The 20,554-nt window shown below is 22.5% G+C and overlaps 7 protein-coding genes across 7 annotated transcripts; 2 read left to right on the forward strand and 5 right to left on the reverse strand.

Annotated features, from left to right (window-relative positions):
- Positions 1-293: 293 nt before the first annotated feature.
- PY17X_0943300 (apicoplast ribosomal protein S15 precursor, putative) lies at positions 294-1,697 on the reverse strand (the record flags this gene model as incomplete). Its single annotated transcript, XM_022956100.1, has 4 exons — positions 294-572; positions 707-850; positions 1,081-1,379; positions 1,607-1,697. The coding sequence occupies 4 exons, from the start codon at positions 1,695-1,697 to the stop codon at positions 294-296; spliced, it is 813 nt and encodes a 270-aa protein (XP_022812283.1).
- A 1,579-nt stretch (positions 1,698-3,276) lies between these two features.
- Positions 3,277-4,704, forward strand: PY17X_0943400 (uncharacterized protein; the record flags this gene model as incomplete). The annotated part of the gene is made up of 1 exon (XM_726280.2): positions 3,277-4,704. The coding sequence occupies one exon, from the start codon at positions 3,277-3,279 to the stop codon at positions 4,702-4,704; it is 1,428 nt and encodes a 475-aa protein (XP_731373.2).
- Positions 4,705-5,193: 489 nt separating this feature from the next.
- PY17X_0943500 (conserved Plasmodium protein, unknown function) lies at positions 5,194-5,595 on the reverse strand (the record flags this gene model as incomplete). The annotated part of the gene is made up of 1 exon (XM_022956102.1): positions 5,194-5,595. One exon carries the CDS (start codon positions 5,593-5,595, stop codon positions 5,194-5,196), a length of 402 nt encoding a protein of 133 aa, XP_022812284.1.
- A 1,394-nt stretch (positions 5,596-6,989) lies between these two features.
- Positions 6,990-9,100, reverse strand: PY17X_0943600 (conserved Apicomplexan protein, unknown function; the record flags this gene model as incomplete). The annotated part of the gene is made up of 9 exons (XM_022956103.1): positions 6,990-7,032; positions 7,190-7,248; positions 7,374-7,474; positions 7,637-7,788; positions 7,899-7,941; positions 8,059-8,174; positions 8,267-8,376; positions 8,464-8,636; positions 9,070-9,100. 9 exons carry the CDS (start codon positions 9,098-9,100, stop codon positions 6,990-6,992), a joined length of 828 nt encoding a protein of 275 aa, XP_022812285.1.
- Positions 9,101-11,025: 1,925 nt separating this feature from the next.
- Positions 11,026-12,549, reverse strand: PY17X_0943700 (uncharacterized protein; the record flags this gene model as incomplete). Its single annotated transcript, XM_718885.1, has 1 exon — positions 11,026-12,549. The coding sequence occupies one exon, from the start codon at positions 12,547-12,549 to the stop codon at positions 11,026-11,028; it is 1,524 nt and encodes a 507-aa protein (XP_723978.1).
- Positions 12,550-15,180: 2,631 nt separating this feature from the next.
- PY17X_0943800 (uncharacterized protein) lies at positions 15,181-17,427 on the forward strand (the record flags this gene model as incomplete). The annotated part of the gene is made up of 1 exon (XM_718886.1): positions 15,181-17,427. The coding sequence occupies one exon, from the start codon at positions 15,181-15,183 to the stop codon at positions 17,425-17,427; it is 2,247 nt and encodes a 748-aa protein (XP_723979.1).
- A 362-nt stretch (positions 17,428-17,789) lies between these two features.
- On the reverse strand, positions 17,790-18,534 carry PY17X_0943900 (centrin-4, putative; the record flags this gene model as incomplete). Its single annotated transcript, XM_022956104.1, has 3 exons — positions 17,790-17,935; positions 18,030-18,074; positions 18,222-18,534. 3 exons carry the CDS (start codon positions 18,532-18,534, stop codon positions 17,790-17,792), a joined length of 504 nt encoding a protein of 167 aa, XP_022812286.1.
- Positions 18,535-20,554: the final 2,020 nt, after the last annotated feature.

Raw genomic sequence — 20,554 nt, forward strand, 5'->3', positions numbered from 1 at the left:
AGAAATATATGTAGAAATATATGTATAAATGTGTAGAAATATACGTGTAGAAATTTATTTTTTTGAAAAATAAAAAGAGTAAAAATACACATTAAGCATAGTAAAAAAAATGATGGAGAAAATAATAAAAACTTGGTAAAAACAAAAAAAATGATGAAACTTAAAATATTTGTTTTAAGTTTATATTGGTTTAAAGGCTTATGTAGCAAAATATGATTATTGGAAATGTTTGTGAATTTTGTAAATAAATAATTAGACGAATATTAAAATTATTTGAATATTATAAAAATTAGTTAATTTCCAAATATAATTTTATCCGTTTGAACTTTTTTATTTTTCGTTTTATCTTTTTTCTTTTTTTCACTATTATTTTTAAATCTTTTTGTATTGTTAAAATGTATATATTTTAAATCTTTAGAATAATATTCTGCTGTTCTAGGTAATAAAGGTTTTTTTATTTTAAAATAGTCTGTAATTTTATTAAACAATTCTCTGTTTTTTCGTCCCAAATATACAAGTAGTTTTCTTCGTTTGCTAACACATTTGAAAAGCCCTCTCAAACATGCAAAATCCTAACAGTCATAAAAAAAGTATACATACATATCATCGTATTATTTTTTCAAACAAATTAATTATACTTAGGAATATACATATGAGATAAAAATTTGAAAAAAAAAAAAAAAAAAAAAAAATTGTAGATATTTACTTTTTTATTTTTTTTCATATGTTCAGTTAAGAAATAAATTTTAAATGTTAAAATTATGATTTGTATTTCGCTACTTCCACAATCTTTATCATGTCTCTCAAACATTTTCCTGTATTTTTGAGTAATGAGTTCTTTTAACAGTTCCTGAAAAGTGTATGTAAACAAATATAGATATTATATTTTATTGTCCTTCGGGTGGCCCAATATTAACACAGCCCAACATTCACACTACATACACTCACACTACATACACTCACACTACATACACTCACACTACATACACTCACACTACATACACTCACACTACATACACTCACACTACATACACTCACACTACATACACTCACAACAATAATACATCCTTATTTTTCTACCGGCTTGATAGATAACATATCCATGTTAAAGGAAAAGGAACGACCCATAGTCACATTTTCACTTTCTTTTAAAATATTATTAATTTCAGATTTTTGTTTTTCTTTTTTTCCAATCATATTATTATTAGTTGTATTATCCTTAACGGGTGATGGTGATACATTTTCATTTGCTTTCAATATTTCTGAACGTTTTCCATGATATATATATTTTCCTTTGTATATATTTTTATTGTGGATTGAAAAATTTGGTAAATTTATAAATTGTCCATAATTATAATAAAAATATTTTTTCCCATTTCCTATTAAATGTGTTCATGTATATTTATATGTATAAATGTTTAGTATAACACTCGAATGTGAAATGAAAAACAAAATTAATTTTTTAAGTCTTAGGAAGATATGAAAAATAGTTCCAACAAAACAAGCTAGTATGCATCAAATAATTAGTCAATTAATTTTGAAACAAATAAATATGTACGAAATAAAAAATAATGTAGATATATTTGAGTGACTCTTTAAACTTTACCAGTATGAAATCCATTTAAAAGATCTATTTTAAAAATGAATAATTGGCATAGTAATAATAGAAAGCTTAAAGATAGTTTTATTATTCTCATTTAATTTTGTTTTATTCATAATAATAGTTAATAAAAATATAAAATAATAAATAAGCTAAAATAAAAACAAAGTAATATTAATGGTTATAACATTTTACTATATATTATTCTCTCATTATAATACACACTTTATTATCCATTTTTTTTTTTTTTTTTTTTTTTTGGAAGATTAAATAAATGGCTTGATTTTTATGTCCCTTTATAATGTATATATTTATTGGGAATATTTAAAAGATAGAACAAACTATTCTCAAAAATGGAAGTATATAAAATATTTTGGCATATTTAATACATATCATAAAAGGTAGGAAAGAGCAGGAAAAAACAAGAAAAAGAGGAGAAAATATAATTGAATGTATTATGTGTGAACATATGCCAAAAATATATACACTTTTTTTATTTTTTATTTTTTATTTTTTATTTTTTTATTTTTTTTATTTTTTTTTTCCAATACGTTTTGCATAATAGCATATAACTGTTTAGTAAAACGAATGTTAAATGAACTAATTATTTTATATTTACCATCCGTTGTTTTTTTTTATATTTTTTTTATATTTTTTTAATATATTTTTAATATATTTTTTATATTTTTTATATTTTTTTATATTTTTTTTATATTTGGTAACTATAAATACAAGCAATAAGTCAGTTTGGCATTATTCTATAATTTCATGGAAAGCAAAAAAGTAATGCCATTATACTGCTGCACTTACACTAATATTTTTTAACATTTTACCATTTTTATATTTTTATATTTTTAACATTTTTACCATTTTTCATATATTATTTTTTGGAAAAGCTTTGCAATACCAAGATAAAATTTTTGTTTATAGATATTTGCTAGTAATGTATATAAGCATATACATTTGCTAGTAATGTATATAATAATAAATATTTGCTAGTAATATATATGAGCATATATATTTGTTCAATCTATAAAGCCAGCTTTAAACGAGTTTTTTTTGAACTACCCATACATCACATTAAAAATATATATGACTAAAAATCGAAATCATATAATGTATTGGTTTTGAAGCATTCTAAAAATTGTAAAATGTAAAACTGTAAAATATACTAAATAAATGAAGATCATTTGGTTCAAAAATAAAAACTTATTATATTTAATTAGACATTTTTTATACTTTAAATAAATAATTAAAAGGGGGGTACATATCTAACAGTTTTCATTCTTGCGAATAAGAGAAGAAGAGATAATAATAATAAAGAAAAAGATGAACACATATTTTTTACAATTAACAATTTGAGTTTGCAATAATCAAAGAAGTATTATGAAGATATGTATAAATAATGTTTACAAGAAAATTACAACATTTTATGGTAAATACACATGAACATGGTTTATAAAAGCAAAACTGGAGAAAATATTTTCTGCAGCTTTATATTTCTATCTATGACTAATAATTCACATGCATGCTTAATTAACATTTCTGTGTGCATATAACTCATTTTGGCATTTTTTTCTTTTCCGTATTTGTGGTTATTTTAAAAAAAAAAAAAAAAAAAAAAAAAAAAACAGTTTTGAAAACCTTGTGGAATATAATACATTTGGCATAAAAAAATGGAAATAAATTTGTCTAATATAAATATATCAAATGATGGGAAAAAAGAGAGAGTAAATATTCACAGTCATATAAAAGGGTTAGGCGTAAATACAAACATTTATATGCATGAAGATGAAATAAATTTAAGTGATGAAAAATATTCAATGTTTTTTGATAATACATGTGGTTTAATAGGACAATATAAAGCTAGAGAAGCAGCATTATTTCTTGTTGATTTAATAAAAAATAAAAAGCTAGCAGGTAAATGTATATTATTAGCGGGTCCGAGTGGAAGCGGTAAAAGTGCATTAGCAATAGGTATAAGTAGAGAAATAAATAAAAAAATGCCATTTGTTTTTTTATCTGGATCCGAAGTGTATAGTAATGAAATAAAAAAAACCGAAGTTATATTAGAAGCATTTAGAAAAAGTATACATATAAAAATAAAAGAAGAAAAATTAGTATATGAAGGAGAAGTTATTGATATGATTGTTGAAGAAAATGAATGTTTATATTCTCAAAATAAAGCAAAACAAATTAATGCTATTATAATAACATTAAAAACAGTTAAAGGAACTAAATCTTTGAGATTAGCACCTAAAATACATGAACAAATTGTTAGAGAAAAAATAAAAATTGGTGATGTTATATATATTGAAGTAAATACAGGACATGTAAAAAGATTAGGTAGATGTAATACGTATTCTAAAGAATATGATATCGAATTTGATGAATATGTTTCATTACCTAAAGGTGAGGTTCATAAAAAAAAAGAAGTTGTTCAACAAATTTCTTTACATGATATAGATTTAGCAAATGCTAATCCAACAGTTGGTGAAGATTTAGCATCAGTATTAAATTCATATTTAAGACCAAAAAAAACTGAAATAACTGAAAAATTAAGAGTTGAAATAAATAAAACAGTAAATAAATTTCTTGAAATGGGAATGGCAGAAATTATTCCAGGAGTTTTATATATAGATGAAGCTCATATGTTAGACATAGAATGTTTTTCTTATTTAAATAGAGCAATTGAATCACCATTAGCTCCTATAGTTATTATGGCTACAAATAGAGGCATATGTACTGTAAAAGGAACAGATAATATTGAACCTCATGGTATACCAGTAGATTTATTAGATAGAATAATTATTATAAAAACATTTCCATATACATTAAAAGAGATTGTCCAAATATTAGCATTAAGAGCACATACAGAAAAAATTAATATTAGTGAAGAAGGAATGAATTATTTAGCAAAAATTGGCATTCAATCATCTTTACGATTTGCTATGCTATTATTAGAACCATCTAGAATTATAGCTAGTTTAGAAGGCCAATCTATTATTGATATTAAACATATTGAACAAGCAGATGAATTATTTATGGATGCTAAAACATCAGCTCATAGAGTAGCTGATCAATCAAACAAATTTGTTAATTAAAATGTGAATTAGAAATAAAAATATCACTTAATTTATATTACCATTCCCTTTATATGCATGTTGCAAAGCATTAGAAAATATAATAACAATGTTTTTTTTTTTGAAAAAAAGGCATAATATTATATATACATGCATTTACACACGTTCACCTTTTCCATTATTTTATCTCTTTCCATTTTGTTTCTTATTTTTTTAAAGTTTTACGATTTCTACTTCCAAAAGTAAGAAATATATGCATGTCTTTCTTTCCCCCTTTCCATTTTGTTTTATTCATAATCAACTATATGTAAAATGTAAATCTTAAAAAAAAAAAAAAAAACACAATTTTATACTATTATTAAATTTTCGAACGTTGCAATTTTATAAGGAATAAATCATAAAGTTTTCTAATAAAAAATAGTAAAAATATGTATACGTTTTGTATAAAATAATGAATAATATTTATTTCAAATAAATATAAAAAAAAAATCTTCTTCATCTTCAAAATTATTACCAACGATAAGTTATTTTAAATGAAAAATATGATGCAGCTAAAAACAAAAATGCTGATATAAAACCAAATATAGAATACGTAATAAATAAACCGCAACTATTCGTATTGTGTCTGCAAGCCGAAGTTGTATGTGTGGTGGTTGCTATAATATTGACCAATATATATATTACAAACATCCATATTGTAGATATTCCATATGAAAAAATATAATCTCTTGAATTATTATGGTATATATAAACAATTATAGTATAAGCCACTACAGCAATAGTTATAAATATATAATACCCCACCATATAACTAGCTGGGTCAAATAAAATTCCAATTATGAATCCCAAAATTGATCCCACCAATCCAAATATCAATACAAGTGTTCGTTTATCAATATTTATATTAGCCATTTTTTTAAATACAAAAGGAATAAAATTTTGGTTTTATTTGAATTTGTATACTTCAGATTATATCTATCCAAGCTTGTTAAATATTTTGTGAATTGGGGAAAATATAAAAATTAATATTTTTGTGCTTTCTGTATGTTTATATCATTGAAGGTGTACTATTCGTCCAATATATTCATAAATCAGTATATAATCGTATATGTATTTATTTATTAAATGACAAAATTAGACATGCAAATGCATAAATATAGTAATTAAAAACGTTAAATGAATTAAACAATTTATTTTAATATTAATAAAAAGGTGTATATTATGTTAAGTAGTTTATTATGTTTGCTCACTTTTACGTCATTTATTACGTCATTTTTTATATCATTTATTACGGCATTTTTTATGCCATTTTTTATGTAATTTTTTGTCATTTTTTATGACTGTTCATATTATTTTGTGCTTATTGTCATTTTTATATGACTGTTAATATTTTTATGCACATCCATATATCACCCAATTTTCGGAAAAAAAAAGACAATTAAATTATAGAACAGTCGGCATTTCTGCTATATTTAAAAAAACTTGTATAAGTAACCCCCTTTACCCATGAAAATTATATTATTATATTATTATATTATTATATTATAAATTGCATGGATCTTTAAGAGCATGTAAATGAAAAATATTAAAAAAATGCATATACAATAGCCTATATACCATTGCATATATTGGAACAATGCAAGCTTTTACAATAAAACCTTTTTTGATTGTAATTTTCGTTAGGGCTTATTTAAAAAATATATAAGGAGTTTCTACTATACATATAAAAATATTTTTTTTATTCTAATTAAAATTTTGTTAAGTTTTTTTTAAAAAAAATAAAAAAAAACACACAATAAGAGAAAGTAATAGTTCCGTTGTTTTAAATTTAAATATTATATATATATATATCGAAACATAATAAAAATGAGATAAATAAATAAAAATTATAATTAAAACTTGAAATTTAGTAAGCAGCCATTTAAAAGGAATATATGATAATACATATAAATACAAAAGGTATTACAAACACACACATGCATGTATATATGTGTGTACAGATAATACATCTATCTGTATTTATGCATTTTTATACATTAAATCCATTTCGATAAACAAGATAATACATATTATATATTTCTTTGCATTCAAATATAATAACCTTGAAGACCTTTCTCTTTTAAAATGGGAACAAATGAAAAAAATAATAAGGTATTATATTTTATTTCTGATAAGTAAAAGTAGCAATAAATAACTACACACTATTACCTATATTATATAAATATCTGCGTATATATATTTTTATTTAAATTATATTTTGAATTTAGTTAAAACAAAAATAAATGTATGTTGTATTTCAGTTGTTATTAATAGCCTCCTTCCCTATCACACATAAATTTAAAATGGTCACTAAATAAAAAAAAAAAAAAAAAAAAAAAATGAAATTAAATTAAATTAAATATAATTTATTCATTATACACAAAAATGTGCATATTATGTTAGCTAATATTTACCAAAAAATATTATAAAACTATTTATTTATCATATATATTTCAAATGTGCTTACCCCATAAACTTGTTCATAACAGTTTGCATCTGTATATTGATTCTTGCAAATTCCATATTCTATAAAGTTGTGAAAAGAAAAAAAAAATGTACAACGATAGAATGGTTAGAAGAGTATATAGATAGCATATTAAATTGTCATTTTATAACAAAGTGAATATAAATATGTGTTCATTTTGACTAACTGATGTTAATGCATATTGTTGATTTGCAATAGAGGCCTCTACATCTTCTGATGTTAAATTGAATTCGTCCTCTACTCTTGCACTAATTATAGATTGAATAACTGTAATAGAAAAGCAAACGAAAGGTAAAAGAAAATTATTATAATATAGGATATATAGAATATATATTATATATGCATTTGATAAAAAATTGCATAATAATAGCCGATGTAAATATTTATCACAACAGAGAAAAAAAAAAAAAAAAAAAAACGCTAATTTACCTAATGCTATAAGTTTTGGATCTAATTCATTTGTATTGGGAATTTTTTTAAATTCTGGATCGATCTTATATAACTCATTTAACATAAAATGGTGTATTTCGATAATTTTGTCGACACTCAATATTGCTGAATCACTGATGTTTGAATAGTAACTAAAAAATAATAATAATAATAAAATAAATATGTATATAATAGTTAGAATAGCCACAACAAATTATCGTGATGTCATAATGTACATGCTCATATATGTATTGTTTATTACTTTTCTTGGGATGTCATAAGTTTAGAAACCGCCTCTTTAACCTCTATAAAAAGGAACATAAATAGTGACGATAAAGATTGAGCATATACATTAAATTATTATAAATATTTATACAAATAAATTGATTAAATTAGTATATTCGACTAGCCAATATTTTTACCTGGGTCACTGTGATAGCTTTCGACAACCTTGTCAAACTCAGGCATTTCAATTTGATATTTTCCTAATGGGTCTATTGTATTATGTTTTTTTGCTTCATTATAAACCGTCATAAAGCTACGAAATGGAATGAAAAGATAAAAATATAAAGAGAATAAACAGTAATAAAAATAATAACCACACGGAGGTATATGCGTAAGCATTCTTACTCATAGTTGTTATCCTTTGCAACTTGAATTAAAATTTTTACGATATTTTTCATATCTGTTTGCAGTTTAAGCATTTCATTTAATAACTGAAGTAAATCTTCTCTTGTCATCTAAAAAGGGATGAAGGGAAAGAGAAATTATTTATGGATGTAAATATGTGTATATACCATAATTCATTCTTTATATATAAAATAAACACATCTACGAAATAGTGTATGTTCATGAATCAATACACCTACCGAATCTCCTTTCATTATTCTATTAGAATCTTTTCCTGATTTATTTTTTTTTTGGGTGGTATCATTTTCATCATCATTATCATCGTCTTTCATTAGCATATACGTCAAGGCAACAACTGCTGCTGCTCCGCCTGTATAAATTGATATAAAATGATTAAAAAAAATAAAATACATTACCAAATAATGAACCAATAAAAAACACCTTAATAAAGCAATATTTACATTTATTACACTCATAAAAGTTTCGATATATACAACAAATTAAATAAAAACAATTTAAAATGTTATAACAAAGAAGTTATATTTCACAGTTTCATTATTTTTTATTTGTTATTCACACTCCATCTTATTTTTACACTTTATATATTATAGGCTTGTACGATTGCGCGATTCTATATAGTGAACCGGCATCTTGATGAGTTAAACAAAATGCAATATACATATTATTATATAAGGGGAGTGAATATTATTGTTTAACGTGTAAAATGAAAGAAAGCCAAACATCGATATATAATATGCATATATATATATATACAATTTTCTATATAAAAGTGTTATTTTTACCTGCTAAACTTAAAGCCTTTTTCCAGTTCATTTTTGATTTATATAAATTTTTTGGAGATTCGATTTCCTTTTCTTTTTTTTAATTAATATTTTGATATTCACATGTATATAAAGTAAATAAATTCAACAAGTATGAAAATGTATAATAAAACGTATATTATAATATATGATTATTATTATGATTATTATTATTATTAATATGATACATAAAACAATTCACCATGCATACGCCCATATATATTTAATACGATTGTATACATTATGGCTAATCAACTATTTTTTTTTTCCTGCTTGCGACAGATAGAATTTTGTACATTATGCTATAATTTATCTTTTTCTTTGTAATTATTTTGTTATATAAAATTTACTTCTTAGTTATATATTATTTTTTGTTTTTTATTAATTTTGCATTTTTAATTTTTCTATTCTTTGCATAAATGTATATAATAGTATGCAATATAAATAATATTGATTGTGACTCAATTATTTTTAATTTTTTTTTTTTTTAAATATACATACACGTATATATAATAATACATGAATAAATATAATTTAAATTTATATACTTAATTTTTGTTCAATCCTGAATTTTGTTAATTTGTATTTTATCATTAAGAATAATAAATTTCAAATAACATGTGATATTTTATTATATTTGTTCACAAATTTATATCACAATATATTGAAGTATATATGTCGTTTGTGGAAAATATATCATATTATAGTTTATTAATATGAATAATACGTGTATTATATATATACTTACATTTACATTTAAATTTATGTATCCAATTTTATGTTTTCTCTATATTCCAAAATCTGGAAAATAATATTACACAGTATTTATTATTGTATTTTTTTAAATTTAATATACATTCCTTTTATAGCTTTTATTATTGCTGTTAATAAAAAAGTTAGCCAGACACTAACCAAAAAAAAAAAAAAATTATTTATGCGAATATATATAATCGCTATTTGTAAGTTAGTTATAAGCATGTGTATAACGAATAAAACGTTCACATGACTTGAAAAAAAAATCAAAAGTGATACAATATAATATCAATTGGTAAATGTAACTTGGAATATTTGTAGTTCAACTTTAAAACCTGGGTAAATAGACAGAGTGGAAAAAATATTGTTCCCTAATTGTGAAAAACATAAAAAAAAAAAAAACGAAAAAAAAACGAAAAAAACACACATTTTTTTGGCTACCTATAGCTTATTTTATATATAAAAGCTAGTTTTTATTTTTTTAATAAAAAATAGTATAAATTAATTTCTTATATAAGAGTATGTTATTTTTTTGAAAGGAAAAAGAATAAAATTTTAATTAAAAAATAGGCATGTTTTATATTGTTGATAAATTTTACGTATTTATGTGTATAATTGACGTGATATATCTGTGAAAGGTTTTGAAAAAATATGGGTACCCACGCTATGCAAAAATATATTAACAAAATATAAACATTATATTCACAAAAAAAAAAATCAAAAAATATATATATGGATACCTTCAAAAGGACGTAAATAATTTCATTAAAAATGGAAAAAGGTTTAAAGAATATAATACAATTTTTGATAAATGCGCGAATATATACTCACTCACATATGATAGTTTAATTAAAGACACTCCATATTACATATATGTGGTGTGTGTTTACTTGTATACTCGCAAAAAGTGTATATTTTTTGCATATATATGAACAACATAGCTATATTTAATTCTTCTTCTTTAATTATAAAAATTAAACAAATTCAAAATATTGAAGTGCATGGTCAAATATGTGGACGTGATGTGTATGTACCCCCTTCTTATGGTTATGCAGATATGTGAATCATGGTTTAAAAAAAAAACAAAATAAAGTTGTAATTCCAATTAAAAAGAAAAAACGGGTTATGATTAGGAGGAAGCGGATTAATTACCTACCCTGTAAATGCATAATTTAAAATTATATATCATCCCTTTATGACTGCAACGGGTCTGAGACGAAAGGCCTTATTAGATATTCCTGAATCATGACATGTTTGAACTACCTCTGAAACATTTTTATAAGATTCTGGTGCCTCTTCCATAATTAATTTTGGTGAAGCAACTCGTATTGATATATTTTTTTCCTTTAAGTTACTTAATACATCAGAATATGATAATGAATTTCTACTTTTATTTCTACTTAAAGCTCGTCCTGCCCCATGACATGTGGATCCAAATGTGTTTTCCATAGCTTTTTCAGTTCCTGTTAATACATATGAATATGTTCCCATTGTACCACCTATTAATATTGGCTGACCACAATATTGATAATCTAAAGGTACTAATGGATGAAATGGTGGGAATGCTCTAGTTGATCCTTTTCTATGCACAAGTAGATTTTGTACCTTACCATTAATAAAATGTTCTTCAATTTTTGCTATATTATGTGAAACATCATATATTACATGCATATCTAAATCATCAGGTGATTGATTAAATACTTTTGAAAATGCCTGTCTAGCTAAAAATGTCATAGAAGATCTGTTAATCCATGCAAAATTACAAGCAGCTCCCATTGCTTTTAGATAATTTTGTCCTTCAGGTGAATGAATAGGTGTGCAAGCTAATTGTTTATCTATTACATTTATTTTATATTTGCTCATAACTTTTTCCATTTCTATTAAGGCATCAGTAGCAATTTGATGTCCCAATCCTCTACTACCTGAATGAATCATAATACATACTTGATTTTTTTTTTCAATTCCCATTAATTTAGCACTTTTTTTATCATAAATTTCATCAACGATTTGTATTTCTGCATAATGATTTCCAGCACCTAATGTGCCCATTTGTGTAATTCCTCTTTTTTTAGCTCGAACAGATACATAATCACTATTAGCATATAAGCTTCTACCATTGTCTTCACAATTTAGTTTATCTTCTATCCATGAATATCCTTCTTTAACTGACCAATCCATACCTAAAGATAATGCATCATCTAAATTATTTTGATTACATAAAATAAATCCTTGAGATCCAACACCTACTGGTATATGATTAAAAAGTAGCTGAGCCAATTCTTCTTGTTTATCTTTAATATCATTATAAAATAAATTTGTTCGAATTAATCTTACTCCGCAATTTATATCAAACCCTACCCCACCTGGAGATATAACAGCTTTTTCATTATTCATATCAAATGCTGCAACATTGCCAATTGAAAATCCATAACCCGCATGTACATCGGGTAATGCAATAGAAGCTTTAACAATTCCGGGAAGAGTCGATACATTAGCTATTTGTATTACAGCAGGGAGAAATGTAGAGGATTTATTTAATTGATACATTTTTATTTCTTCATCTATTAATAATTTTAATTTCTCATTTACATACATGTTCCCTTCTACATTCATACCAGGAACAAGTCCTTTGTTTATTCGATAGAGATTCTTCTCATTTGTTTTTTCAATATATTTGAATACATCCTCGCCTTTTCCATGTTTCATCATTGGTTCAATCTACCAAAAAGAAAACAGAAATGACAATAATGATAGTATGTATATGTGCATGTGCATGTGTATACGAAACGGATGACATAAAAATGGTGGTATGGTATTTTGTTTATTGGTGATTTTTTAGTTCATTTTATGTGTGCATGATTGTTAATATGTATAAATAATTTATGGGTACATTTTAATAAGCCATTAAATTTTTAATCTTAATAGTTTTTTTTCGTCCCAAAATAGAAATATATGTATTTATTTTTTAAATATATTTTTCTTATAATTAATAAAAATAATATAAAATTTTTGTTACCTTATATTTTTAAGTACAAAGAGCATAATATTTTTTAATTATTTTAATAAAAATATACAAAAAAATTTCTTTTAGTTTTTTCAGTCCATTAATTTGTTCTTTTTTCCCTTCTTTTAAAATATGTGTGACATATATTTCCTTTTTTGTTAGTTTTATTTGTAGTTTTATTCTCAACCTTTTTAAGCTTTATCCATAAAAAAATTTTACATTATATAGGCAAAAATTATAACACGTTATTATTTGAAGGCTTGGTAAAATACATTTTTCTCTCCACTACTTTTTCAATAATTATTTTGTTGCTATATTTATTAAATGTATTTTTTCCAACAATTTTATTTTTAATTTATGGCAGATTTAATAATATATAATTGTTTAAATATATTTTTATTAAAATAATTTATAATTTAATTTCATAAAAAACAACATTTCCAATAATGATGATAATCATTTATATTTTTAAACCATACAATATTATTTATGTAAATATGTAATATTTCATTTGTTAAGTTTTGTGAAAAAATGAAGAATTATATTTATTCATAGTAAAAATATAATATTGAGGTTTTGTTTGGTGCCATATATTTATAGGAAGAATAAAATGTTTCACTTTTATGCATTTGCAAATTATACACTTGCACATGTATACATTATACATTTCCATCCATTTTTATACATTTCCATCCATTTTTATACATTTCCATCCATTTTCATCCATTTCCCGTTTTATATGTCTATTTGTACACATACAAAAATAGCTTATATAGTTAAATATTATTATATTACTAAAATATAAAGAATTTCTACTTTTTTTTTTTGTGAAATTTATTTGGTGTTAAAAAGAAAAGAACAAATGAACATATAAAGATTGTTTAGATAATTGTATATTATAAATATGTGTTTGAAATAACATATATTTTTTTCAACAAAAAAAAAATAAAGTGTAAACAATTTATATAGTTGATTTGTGCGTAAAGAGTATTGTGGCTATACAAAAGTTTTCCCATTTTGGGGGATCATAAAAAAAAAAATTTGATTATGATTTGCATTATTAAAGTTGTATAAGAATTAATAATTAGCTTATTTAAACTTGTTTATTAGGTGTTTTTTTTTCACACTTTTTCACATTTTTTTCACATTTTTTTTCACATTTTTCTATTCGAGATTGTCGTTGTAAGGTTGTTTGTAAAAATAGAAACTAATTAACACTAAATATATTTTCTAAAAAAAGGGGAAAAATATATTAGGTTATAAATTGTAATATTTGGGTTTGTAACAATTTATTTTGGTATATTTTGTAACAATTTATTTTGGTTTATTTTGTAACAATTTATTTTGGTTTATTTTGCTTACTTTGGTTTGCTTTATTTATGGCAATATACAGCCTAAATAAAATGGTAATAAATTTTATTCAAGCTCTAAAAATCTGTTGCATAATTTGAAACGGCATTAAATAAAAATAACGGGAAAAAATGTAGAGAAAAAAATTATGTGCATATTGCTTTTGTTAATTAAATAAAAATAATAGATAGCCTTAATAAAAAATAATTTTCTATTTTTTTACTTTTCATTCTTTTTTCATATTTATACTTTTTTCTCACATTTTTCCGATTTTTATAGTTCTACAATTTTTTTTTTTTTTCTCCTAATTAATATCAATTTGATTTTTTTATTTGCTAAAAAAAAAAAAAAAAAAAAATTAATGTAAATACATATATAAATGATGAAATAATAATGGAATTTTTGATTAGGGTAGAAAATTAAAAGCTGTTTAAAGCCGTTTTATTGTTTTGAAGAAATTCCAAAAAATAAAAATTACATATATAATAAAAGGCGAAGAGAGTGAATAAAATAAAGTGCTCATTTTCATTGCCATTGTTTTATTTTTTTTAATTAAGAAACAATTTTTTTTTTTTCTAACCGAAACGTGTTTAGATTTTATAGAAGCCATAGCGAATGAGCAAATAAAAACGTGTACGTGTGCATATGTAATGGTATATGTAATGATATACAGTACATGCTATGTGGTAGTGATTATTTCCAGTTTTATGTTTTTTTTTAAGTGGCTAACTTGATTCTATTTCTGTGCAGGCAATATATATAGAATTGATTTTTCATCATTTTTCATCATTTTTCATCATTTATTTGTGGTTTTAGCTAGTTGAATACACAGTTTGTTTAATATAGTAATACAAGGATATAATTTGAGAAGACATTTATAATAGTGTGTATAAAAAGGAAGGACAAAATAAATAAAAGTCAAGATATTTTCAGACATATTTTATAATTTTTTATACTTAATAGAGATCATAAAATTTTGATTCAAAATGATGCTTTATCTGATTGTGTTGGCATTGGCTTACATTGCCAATATTGGTAGATGTAAATATAATATACAGCATTCTGGAAAATTAATTTTAACAGAACAATTAAATAACATCTCTAGTATTCGTGTTATAAATGATGGAGAATCAATCAAATTAGAAACAGAATATTTAATAAATTTCCCAATATATTGTATACCATATATTACAATTGATAATAATATTCAACAAAATAAAAAAACAATATATTATATAAAACAAGAATTTCAAAATTCTTTAAATTTATATAAAAATAATATAAATTTAGGACCAATAACTTTTAATGATAAATTTTATATAACAGGAATGGCTGCTAATAATGGATTATTATTAGTTATAGTAGATGTAGATATATATAAATTTGATAATGAAAAAAAAAAATTTTTTTTGGTAAATGTAAATGATGAAAAATATGATAAAATATTTAATAATGATCAAATGTATTATACAGGAATAATATCTGATATTATTGAAAATCAATTTTTTATTATATGTACAATCAAAGAAAAATATTTTATTGCTCATGTAAAATATGATAATAATACAGGTTCTATTGATGTAATAGATGTAATTGAAAAATTAAATGGAAAAAATTTATTCGTTGTTAACTCAATTAGTATTATTGAAGATCGTTTATATATAGCTGAAAATGCAGAAAATATTTATCAAGTTATAATTGATAGAAAAGAAAAAAAAAATAATAATATAAAAGGTATAAATATTTATTCTTTTGCAAATAAAAATGAAAAGATATTAGGATTAAGTTCTAAAATGATTTTAAATCCAATGACAAATCATTTTAATGATTATTTAATTGTGAATACAAAAAAAATATTAGAAGATAAACCCTCATCAGAAAATTGTGTTTATTTAATAAATATAAATACAAGCAATAATAAAGAATTTGAAATATATAATATTATAGATATGTATAGTTCTGATATTAACCCTATGTATTTTAGTGTATATGATATATTTATATCTATGGATAGTCGTAAAGATCCAAAAGAACAGAAATTATGGATGAAGCAATTAAAAAATAATAAACCCAAATATTTAAATATTCCTAATAAAGAAAATTATGAAAATAATGAAAATAAAGAAAATATAGAAGATGAAAAATATATGTTAGAAGTATTATGGTCAAATCAATTTAATTGTACAATAAATAAAGGAAGTATAGATCTTCGAAATGTTAAATCAATATCAAAAAATAATAATGAAATAAAAAAAATTCCAATTAAAAAAATAGATAATAATTTTTCAACATCTCCTAATGTAATATCATCAAGTACATGCCCAAAAGAAAATAAAATTTTTGATGATGTATGCTATTATGATTCTCAAAAAAATTATGTTAGTAGTTTAAATAATTTAGAAGCATATAGTGATAATTATAGTGGTAATATTATATTTGATGGGATAAAAAATTATATAGCTTTTGATTATAAATCTGGAAAAGGTGTACATTTATTATCATATCCATTAAACAATTTAATTTATATATATTTAAAAAATGGAAATATAAAAATAAGTTTACCAGAACCATTTGGATTAGCAATAGACAAATATAATAGTACAGATATTGAGGTCATAATATATGTAACATGTAATGATAAAAATAAAAATTATGTTAATAAATGTGTTATAAACCAATTAAATAAATCATATCAATGTTATAATATTTACAAAAAAAAAAAAGAAAATAGTGAATTGTTTCAATATATTTCATACATTACTCATAAAAATGAAAAAAATGAAGAAAGCAACTATATATATCTTTCTAATAATAAAAAATCTATATATAAATTAGAAAAAAATGGAAAAAAATGGATGTTTGATGAGTGGTTAAGTTTGGAAAAACCGAATCAACGTGTTGGTCCAGTTTCTACATTATTAAATTATTTTTATGTTCATAAAAATATGTTAAATACTTTAAAAAACAAATATCCTCAAAATGAAGTAATAGCAAAATTGGCCACATCAAATGAAGAAGATTTGCATATAACAGAAGATGGTTATATATTTTTACAAAATTCTCATACTGTTGTTTTTGCTACTAATTATGATGCATATGGAAAAGAAACCGGATCACAAATAAATTTTTATGCTAAATTGTTCGATGAAAATTATCACCAATCTTTTGAAGTAGATAGTATAGTTATGAGCATTGAAAACGCCTCGACAATAAGTTACTATTTGCATGAATAAGTGCAAGCCCCCATTTATTATCTCGTAAAATTTTGGCACGGCGCTAGCACTGTTTGGTAATGTTTTGGCACGGCGCTAGCACTATTTGGTATTACTTTGGCACTATTTGGTAACATTTTGGCGCCACTTTGGTAACATTTTGGCACTACCGGGGCACCACTTTGATGTTTTCGTCAGTCCACGAACTGTTGCATAGCGCACGATTTTGTTTCTTTTCATTCATTCGTTCATTTATTTTTTTATTTTTATTTTTTATTTTTATTTTTTATTTTTTATTTTTTTATTTTTTTTTTTCTCCTCCTTCACAATGACTAATTCAACTAGCGCATGTTTCGTTTTCTCAATTTTTAAAATTTGCATTTTTAATCGGAATCCAAATCACTTAATTGTTCATTTTTCCATTTAGTAAAAAGAACGTTTTTAAATTCATTTTTATCAATAGCTTTATCATTATTTTTATCAGCATATTCTATCATCCGTATTAGCTCAGATTCTTCAATTTCTTCCCCTATAGATAAAATATTAATACATTACCAACTAGTTATATTCATATATATTTATATTATCTAACTATATTGTTTTTTTTAATTTGTTATTTATACCTATCTCTTTACAAACTTCCTTTAAGGAAGCCAAAGTAATTTTCCCTAAACATTTAAAAAGGGTGAGATGTATGGTGAGGAATACGGTAGGAAATACGGTGGGAAATACGGTATGAAATACGGTAGGAGATACGGTATGAAATACGGTAGGAGATACGGTAGGAGATATGTATATCTAAGCATGTATAATACCTGTATCATAAGGATCAAACAAAGAGAACATGCTATTTGCTTCTTCATCATTATATCTGGTATTTATATGTTTTGATGCAATGTCAAAAAATTCATCAAATGTTAATTTATCATGAAGATTATTTTTTATTTCTAAAAATAATTTTTTTACTTTTTCTTTTTTAAAATTTAAACCAAGAGATTTTAGAGCAAAATAAAATTCTCTAATATCGATATAACCACATTTATTTGTATCAAATAATGAGAAGCATTCATATATTTCTTTTTCAATATCTTCATTTGTTTCTGTTTCTATTTTCTGTTCAAATTCCATCATAATTTTTAAGTTTGTTTTTGTCTTTTTTTTAACTTATGATACATATCACTTAACAAAATTAATATAAAATCGTGATTTAAAAATAATTCCAAATAATATTTATAACAAAGAAAAAAAATGATACGAAATAATTATAACTAAATATGGTGAGAATGTGTCTCGTTTTTTTTTTAATTTATAAAAGGAGAAAATATTCAGTATGCATAATTAATTATATGCGCTTTTTTGTTTAAACGTGGCAAAAAATGTATAAAATTAAGTGAAAATATAAAAAATGTAAAAATATTAAGTGTAAAATATATAAAATTAAGTGTAAAATTAAGTGCAAAATGTATAATGTGTGTGCCCCTTTGCTTGGATACACCTTTCGAGTAAACAGTTTTATTTGAAATTAAAAAAAAAGGGAAAGTTATTTAGGATAATAAAAATAGGTAAAGAATATTTGCACAATTTATTATAAAAATGTGTAAATATTATAAGAAAAATTTTACTTTTGCATAAATTAAAAATAAGTCATTTTAAATTAAGAGTAATGTAATATATATCTATAAAACCGTATAACAATTTAGACTTAAAAATGATAAATTTGTAACCTAATAAAATAACAAGAACATACCAAAAAAATAACACCTTTTTATACTCAATATTTTTTGGAGGCAACCAAACAAAATATTTTATTTTAACATAAAATAAGTAGCAAGTTTGACAAAAAATTGTAATATTTTGCAACATTTTTAATATATGCATTATTTTGTGAGGACTTTATTTTACACCCAATTTTCCAAAAGGGAAAAAAATATACATTATACATACACCCTTAAAAATGTAATTTTTATTTGTTATTTATTTTATTGGAATAATTTTAACAATATTTTAGTTTAGATTATTCGAAAATATAATTTATATACAACATATTATTACATGTGTTTTTTACTTTATTTTGCTATATTAATAAGCTACCAAATGGTATGAAAAAAAAAAAAAAAAATATATATCTCTTCAATTTAAAGTATTATCTTTTATATTAAAAAATATAAAATTCTAAAAAAAACAAAAAATGTTTATATCATTGTTATTATTTATCTTGTATTTTTATTTTAGATTTTTAGTTAACATTTTTTGCCCTTTGTTTTTTTTTTTTTTTATGACCCCTTGCTCATTTAGGAGGGGAATAAATATTTGAATTGGCTAATTTGGATAATTTTGTTAATTTGGGTAATTTTGTTAATTTGGGTAATTTTGTTAATTTGGTTAATTTGGCTAATTTTGACATTATAAACATTTTAAAATAAAAGAATAAAATTGTGATAAATTTTTCTTTTAATTCAAAAAAATAAGCATTAAAATGTAGTAATACATATATATTTATTATATAACATTTTATATATATATTTAATTTGTTTATTTATTTGTTTTAATTTTTATTGGCAATAGAGGTGGCGTAAGTGGTATAGCTTCCATTCCTCTATATGCTTAAATAAAATTTCTTATATTTTACATAAATAAATATTATATATATATTAACATACTTATGCCTATATATTTTCAGAAAACATGAAAATGAAAATAAAAATAAAAATAAAAATAAAAATAAAAATTTTATATAACATTGCGTATATTATATTATAATAGGGCGCCAACAAAAAATAAATATCCTATTAATATCACTACTATATCATTACTATATTATGGTGGGGAAATGTACAAAATAATAATAAATATATAATTTAGTGCGAAAAAAAATAAGAGAATATATATATACGCATAAAAAAGTATCACATAATATATACATACATAGTAGTGCCAGTAAGGGTAATAATTTTTTATATATGAACAATAAAAAGTTTTATATTTGGATTATTATAAATAATAAATATATAGAGTGAGAATACTTTGATATATATATATTTAAATTAAAAAGAGGTATATAGTTTTAATTTTTTTTTATCGTTTCCAAATAAATAATTTTTTTTTTAAATTTATTATTTATTTTTATTATATAAAACACAAATTGTTA

Source organism: Plasmodium yoelii, assembly GCF_900002385.2.
Source record: "Plasmodium yoelii strain 17X genome assembly, chromosome: 9".
NCBI classification, from domain to species: Eukaryota; Apicomplexa; class Aconoidasida; order Haemosporida; family Plasmodiidae; genus Plasmodium; species Plasmodium yoelii.